Source organism: Ovis canadensis, chromosome 11 (genome assembly GCF_042477335.2).
Source record: "Ovis canadensis isolate MfBH-ARS-UI-01 breed Bighorn chromosome 11, ARS-UI_OviCan_v2, whole genome shotgun sequence".
Classification (NCBI taxonomy): Eukaryota; Metazoa; Chordata; class Mammalia; order Artiodactyla; family Bovidae; genus Ovis; species Ovis canadensis.
In genome coordinates this window covers 28,481,572-28,488,776 of record NC_091255.1, presented here as the reverse complement: position 1 = coordinate 28,488,776, position 7,205 = coordinate 28,481,572, and the positions used below count along the sequence as shown (strand labels likewise).

The 7,205-nt window shown below is 51.4% G+C and overlaps 1 protein-coding gene across 3 annotated transcripts in view; it reads left to right on the top strand.

Annotated features, from left to right (window-relative positions):
- The first annotated feature begins 1,373 nt into the window (after positions 1-1,373).
- The window catches only part of SLC46A1 (solute carrier family 46 member 1), an 18,259-nt gene continuing 12,427 nt past the window's right edge, over positions 1,374-7,205 (top strand). For all 3 annotated transcript variants that reach the window (XR_011259769.1, XR_011259768.1, XM_069602962.1), the window contains exons 1-4: positions 1,374-1,679; positions 2,761-3,613; positions 4,932-5,015; positions 6,767-6,923. Coding sequence is in view for 1 of the 3 variants with exons in the window: in XM_069602962.1 (XP_069459063.1) it covers positions 1,452-1,679; positions 2,761-3,613; positions 4,932-5,015; positions 6,767-6,923 (1,322 nt within the window). In the remaining 2 variants the exon portion in view is untranslated. The remainder of the gene's footprint in view (positions 1,680-2,760; positions 3,614-4,931; positions 5,016-6,766; positions 6,924-7,205) is intronic.

Here is a 7,205-nt window from a genome sequence, read left to right as displayed (position 1 = left end):
ACATCTAGTTGAGGGACTTCCCTGGTGATTCAGTGGTTAAGACTCCTGGTTTCCACTGCAGAGGATGCAGGGAAGTTCTACATCCTTCGAGGTGTAGCCAAAAAAAAAAAAAAAACAGGTAAAGAAACAGTCAAACATAAGAAAATTAACAGCAAACCACAAAGAACAGGGTGATCTGAGTACTCGCAGAGTCAGACATGACTTACTGACACAACAACAACTCTTCAATGTATGGGAAGACACAAGAATCTGGAATCACTGAGATTTTTCCCTAAATGATCTCAACTATCTGGGGCTGGGGTTCAAAGCACAGAAGGCCCTTCAGTATACTGCCCTAGGGTGGATGGTGAGTGACTGTAGCTGCTAATGGCTTGATCCCTACAGAACTGGAATGGCAGGCAACATTTTTTTTTTTTCTCTTTACATTGCAGTGTTTCCAGGACCTCTCCTGTCCACAGTCCCCGACATACAAGGGGCATTCAACAAATGCACTGATAAGGAAGAAAGTCAAGTAGTACTATTCTCTTTTACAGTCAATAAAACAGGGCCAGATAGAGATCCAACAGCCTTCTGCCCCTATTTCTGTAGTAGGAGCACCAAAGTAGGGCCACACTTAAGGGCCTCCCAGGCCCTCCACCATCTCCTCTTCCTCCTCCTCCTCCTCCTCCTCCTCTGCTCCTCCAAGGGCACTGCAGAGCCATGACCCAGCCCCAGAAACAGATTAGCTTCCCAGGAAAAAGATTCTGTGGGCAGAAGGGGAACAAGTGACAGTCTATTCATTACAATAATAGCATTTACAATATATCAGACATTGTGCTTCCCGAGCAACGCTTTGAGTCACATTCTATTAGCACCATCCTTTTAAAGATGACGAAACGGAGGCCCCAAGAGCCAAGTGGCATGCCCAGAACCTGGGTGATGGAATTAAGCCAGTAGAACTGGAGGCTGCACTTTTATCCACCGAGTCGCTCTGTCGCAGGGCAGAACATCAGCACAGACATCAGAAGTCGTGTGTTTTTCCAGCTCGGCTTTGAATGCCCGATTGTTCTTGTCTCTTTATGGGTAAACTGGGATCCTTAACAATAACTAGCTTATAAAGTTGGGAGATTAACCCACGTGGAGTTTAGTACAGCGCCCAGCACATAAGTGATCAATGAATGTTAATTATTGATATTCTCCTACTGTTATGGGGTTTTCGGGGCCTGGGAAGGAGTGCCAGGCGATATCTTGGCACAGTTTGCAGGCGAGGTCACTTGTAAGTCAGGGGTTTCGAGGTGGGGGGGCCCGCCTGCCCTTCCTAGCCCAGAGAGGGAGGGGCTGAGAGGAAGGAGGGGCTCACCAGTCCTGGCTCCGTCCCGCCCACTAAAAAAAAAAACAAAAAACGACGCTGAGCGCAGGCGCAGAAACATGAACCTTCTGCCTTGCCCCAACTCTGCAAGGAACCCGCAAGCATGGAGGGGCGCGCGAACTCCCCGGGCGAGCCCCGCGCCTGGCCCACCCGGTCCGTGCTGTGCCGCGGCTGCGTGGAGCCACTCGTCTTCCTCGCCAACTTCGCCTTGGTCCTGCAGGGCCCGGTCACCACGCAGTACCTGTGGCACCGTTTCAGTGCAGACCTTGGCTACAACGGCACCCGTCACAGGGGCAGCTGCAGCAACCACAGCGTGAACCCCATCGCGCAGGTAGGGGCCGCGCGCGTGGACGTGGGGCGGCGGGGGGGGGGGGCTGCGGAGAAGCGAGAAGCGTGGCAGGGGCGGGCCCTGGGTAAAGACTGGGGACGGCCGCGGGGGTTAGGATCTTGGGTGGTGGGCGGGGCGGGAGCAAAAGTTGGAGCCTGAGAAGTTGGTGTCGAGATGCTTAAAGCTGATGCAGATAAAGCGAGCTTTGAGGGTTAACAAGGGGGTATTTCTGAAAAAACAAAATGCACAACTTAAAAAGATGAGAGTTTTTTCAACTTTATTTTCGGCTATGCTGGGTCTTCATGGTTGCCCCGACTTTTCTCCAGTTGTGTCAAGCGGAGGCTACTCTCTAGATGCAGAGTCCTGGGCCTTCTCACTGAGGCGGCTTCCCTTGTTTGGGGACAGGGGCTCTAGAGCACAGCTCAGTAGTTGTGGCACACAGGCTTGGTTGGCCTGCAGCGGGTGGAATCTTCCCCGACCGGGAACCGAACCTGTGTCTCCTGCACTGGCAGGTGGATTATTTACCACTGAGCCACCAGGGAAGCCCTTAAAATTGTCTTATTTAGCTAACTTTCTGAGGACTCAAGCCCTGGGGGCTGTCTCTCAGCTCCAAAGGACTGCTCCTGAGAGATAAGGGAGGAGCCAGGATATATAGGAGTTTTGTGATAAAAACCAGGTTGGAGGAACATCAAAACATTACAAATGATAAGTGTTAGTCACTCAGTCGTATCTGACTCTGCAACCCCATGGACTGTAGCCCACCAGGCTCCTCCATCCATGGGATTTCCCAGGCAAGAATACTGGAGTGGGTTGCCATTTCCTTCTCTAGGGGATCTTTCCAACTCAGGGATTGAACCCTGATATAGCAGCAGCATTTTTCATTCACAGTGGTAAAAGTAAGGAATGGATCTTACAAATTTCCCATACCCTCTCCAGCATCGATACTAAAATTCTCTTGAGGTTTAGGGCTTCAGAGAAAGTCCAGATCCCTATATCTCCCAGGTTGGTGACAGTGTGGGGGGTGGGCAGCCCAGAGGGAGGGATAGCTCTCCCCGTCCCCATAATACAACTCTTGCCCCCACAGGAAGTGGAGACACTTACCTCCCACTGGACCCTCTACATGAACGTGGGCGGCTTCCTGGTGGGACTCTTCTCGTCCACCCTGCTGGGCGCCTGGAGTGACTGTGTGGGCCGCCGCCCGCTGCTGGTGCTGGCCTCCCTCGGCCTGCTGCTCCAGACTGTGCTGTCCATCTTTGTGGTTCAGCTGCACCTCCACGTCGGCTACTTGGTACTGGGCCGCATCCTTTGTGCCCTCCTTGGCGATTTCAGTGGGCTCCTGGCCGCTGGCTTTGCCTCCGTAGCTGATGTCAGCTCCAGCCGCACCCGTACTATCCGAATGGCCCTGTTGGAAGCATGCATTGGGGTGGCGGGAATGCTGGCGAGCTTCACTGGTGGCTCCTTGCTCCAGGAGCAGGTTTATGTCAACCCCTTCTGGCTCGCCTTGGCCTTGCTGACCGTCATGACTCTCTATGCAGCATTCTGCTTTGGTGAGACAGTGAAGGAGCGGACACCTACCCGTCTCTTCACACTCCGTCACCACCGATCCATCATCCAGCTCTATGTGACCCAGGCCCTGGAGAAGTCCAGGAAGCACTTAGCCCTGTACTCAGTGGCCATCTTCGTGATGATCACAGTGCACCTTGGGGCCCAGGACATCCTGACCCTCTATGAGCTGAGTGCACCCCTCTGCTGGGACTCTCGGCTGATCAGCTACGGTTCCGCAGCTCAGCAGCTCCCATACCTCACCAGTCTGCTGGGCCTGCGGCTTCTGCAGTACTGCCTGGCCGACACCTGGGTGGCTGAGATCGGCCTGGTCTTCAATATCCTGGGGATGATGGTCTTCGCATTTGCTACCATCACACCCCTCATGTTTACAGGTAAAGTGTATGGGTTCAGCGACAGTTTGTTTCAGAATTACTGGGTGGCCACGTGCTGTCCCCAAGTGCAGTTCATGCCCATGTCTTTGGAAACATCACTGTGGCCCTAGCCTGCACTGGAGGACAAGTGACTAAGAAATGTCATTAAAAAAAAAAAAAAAAAACCCACCTGTTATACAGAAAAGATAGACCTTCAGTAGCCAAAGTAATTAATTCACATTACCAACCATAAATATTGTAAGATAGAGCCAAAGACAATAGTATCGCTTGTACGCTAATTGCTTCACTCCTCCCTCCCCTGGTGCTTTTAAGCAAAGTCCATGCTGTTAATGCCTTAATGCTCACTTCTCTGATAAGGGTCACGGGACCTTGGGTTTCTTTTAAAAAGCCAGCCTTCTCAGACCACAGCTATCAGATTCCTGCTTGTGTTAGTTCTTTTCATTTTTTTTTGGTTGGAGGGGACAGCTGAAAATGAGGAAGTTCACTTTCCTGAATGAACAGATTTAATAGAGCCTGAAAATGTGTACAGTCAGCCACTTAGTAATCACAGTTTAAAACAAAGATTTTTTTTAATGTTTGGCATGGAGGCACACGGGCTTTCTCTTGTTGCTGCACATGGGCTCAGTTGCTGTTCGAGGCCTCAGTTGCTGCAGCACTTGGCCCTCTCTAGTTGCAGCATGCAGGCTTAGTTGCCCCGAGCCATGTGGCATCTTAGTTCCCCAACCAGGGATCGAACCTTGGTCCCCTGCATTGGAAGGTGGCTTCTCAACCACTGGGCCACCAGGGAAGTCCCAGTAATCACAGACTTCTTAATGTGGCTGCTCCTCTGGACAGTGCAGCTGATGAGGGCCAGGCACCTTTCCTTCTACACACATCATCCTCCATGCACATCTTCCATGTGCTGGGCTCAGCGCCTTCAGGGCTGCAGAGGTGATGAAGGCACTGTCATTGCTCAGGGCTTTGGGGGTGCCTGTCATCTTCAGGGGCTCTGGGGGCGGGGCCTCGTCGTGTGCCCACTTTGGAGGCTCCACTGTCCTTGAACAGTTTGCAGTTTTGCTGAGGAGGTGACAGTTGCACAAGCAAGAGAAACAGTCCCTAAGGAAACAGTGTAAGCCTGTGAGTCACTAAATGTCCAGTGAAAAGGACTCGCATTTCCTGTGTGCTTACTGTGCGCCCTCATGGTCTGCTTCCTCATCAGGGAAGTTCTTCCAGCGTCTAACCTGCGTCCCTCATGGCGTGGACACAAGAGCTCTGCTGCATCTCACTGGGGCACCCCCTCCCCAGCCCATTCTCTCGATCTTTCCTTCTTTCTCCCCAGGGTACGGGCTCCTTTTCCTGTCGTTGGTCGTCACCCCTATCATCCGGGCCAAGCTATCTAGACTGGTGAGGCAATCGGAGCAGGGTGAGTATCAGGGTCAGCCCGCGTCTGGTTCCTCAGGCCAGTGTTGCCTAAACTGGGCCGAGGGCAGCCATGGGCTGGGAGGAGCTTACCTTCCTTCCTCCCACCCTGGAAAAGTAGCTAAGACAACTGCGTTGCTGTCCAAGCACCCAGGGCTGCCAGAGGACCACAGGGATTTGCATTTCCCAACCAAATCAGAGTTGGAATTTGCAGTCAGCTGCATGTGATTATGTTCTTTTGCTGGGCTTATGTTTTCAAGCCCAGCAGAGGATTTACCCTTTCCAGAATTCAGCTTTTCCATCTGCAAAATGGACGTGACCATGCCCAGGCCCCTGCTTTCCTGGGGTCACAGTGTCCAAGCTCGAATGAGACAAAACAACTTGGTGACTTAGGTTTCATTGTTTCTGCACGGCAGATGAAACAAAGGCCCAGAGTGTTCAGTTGATTCACCTAAGATCACTCAGGAAGTGGTGGACCTAGGTAGCACACCTGGTGTGTTTTTAAGAGCACCAGTGCTTAGGATCTGTGTTTTTAGTCCTGGTTCTGTCACACCGGCTGTGTGATCTTGGTTAGGTCCCTTTCCCTCTCTGGGCCTGTTTCCTCATCTGTAACACACGTGAATTGCTCTTGGTGACATCTGGAGGCCCTTCGAGCTTTGACAGTCTGATAGTTTAATCTCAACTTCTGTTAGGTTGAGCTTCAAAGCAAAAGTGAAATGAAAGTGTTAATCACTCAGTTGTATCTGACTCAGTTGTGTGCGACCCCCTGGACTGTAGCCCACCAGGCTCCTTTGCCCTTGAAGCTCTCCAGGCAATAGTATGAGTGGGTTGCCATTCCCTTCTCCCAGGGAATCTTCCTGACCCAGGAATCCAACCCGAGTCTCCCACACTGCAGGCAGATTCTTTACCATCCGAGTCACCAGGGAAGCCCAGGGTTGAGCGAGCTTTGCAATTTGTGTTCTGTTGGCATATCTATAAAGAGTAGTGTCTCAGGTCACTGGGTCTTTAGATCACAGTCAGAAAACATCTGGCTTATCCTCCTTTTCCCTTCTACTCGGGAAAGAGGTTCTGGCGATGGCAGAGATTTTCATGTCATGTATCCCATCGTGGGTTCTGTTGTCTCCAGAACCATTCATTCACAACCATTCTGTTGTTTCCATTCCTTCACTCAATAAGCCTTTTTCTAGCTCCTTCACTGTGCCCAGAGATGCTAAGAGGAACAGGAGAAAGGAACAGCCTTTGCTAACTGACTGCCTCTAGGAGGGCAGGCCCTGGCATAGCTGCTTTACCTGTGTATATAATGTTTCCAGCATTCCTAACAATCCACGAAAGGTAATGTCCTTGTTTAACAGAAGGGGGACAGAAACCCAGAAAGATAAATGACTTATTCGGTGATCACACAGCTAATAAGTGTTGAAACTGAGAATTAACCCAGAAATTTATCCTAAACAGGTGATGATCCCAAAGGGGATAAACCCCACATGATTTTATCAGACTTTATCAGGCTTCTTTGAGAAGACATCACATGTCCTTGTAATAGATTTAACAACAGCTGTTTATTTTATAGCACAGGTGCTCTCCATGTATGACCTCACTGAAGCCTTATCACACACAACACATGATGTAGGGTTTATAGGTGGGAAAGGTCAGACCCAGGTGAAGTGGCTTGCCCCCGATCACACAGCTGTTGGGTAGTAGTGCCAGCATTTGCATTTAGGTCTTTCAAATTGCTGTGTGGTATTTATTTCTTCACAGGCGCTCTCTTTTCTGCTCTGGCCTGTGTGAATGGCTTGGCCATGCTGATGGCCTCCGGCATCTTCAACTCGCTCTACCCAGCCACCCTGAACCTCATGAAGGGCTTCCCCTTCCTCCTGGGAGCTGGACTGCTCTTCATCCCGGCCATCCTGATGGGGTAATACAGGGCTGTGACTCACGGTCAGAATGGAGCCGATTACCTAAAGGGCTCCTCTTCCTCCTCCTCCCCACCTCCTCGTTTCTGGAGCTCTTCCCCTGTGGGTGTCTCTCTCCCCTTGCAGATGGTTGCCTAATTCTCTGGGAGCGGTTCTCCAGGGGCAAGGCAGAGGCCAGTAGGGGAAGGGACACGCTCACAGTGCTGCTTGGCAAGGCTGTGTTCTCACACTCAGATCCCCTCGCCCCTCTCCATTCCCATTTTACAGATGCAACAACCATGGCA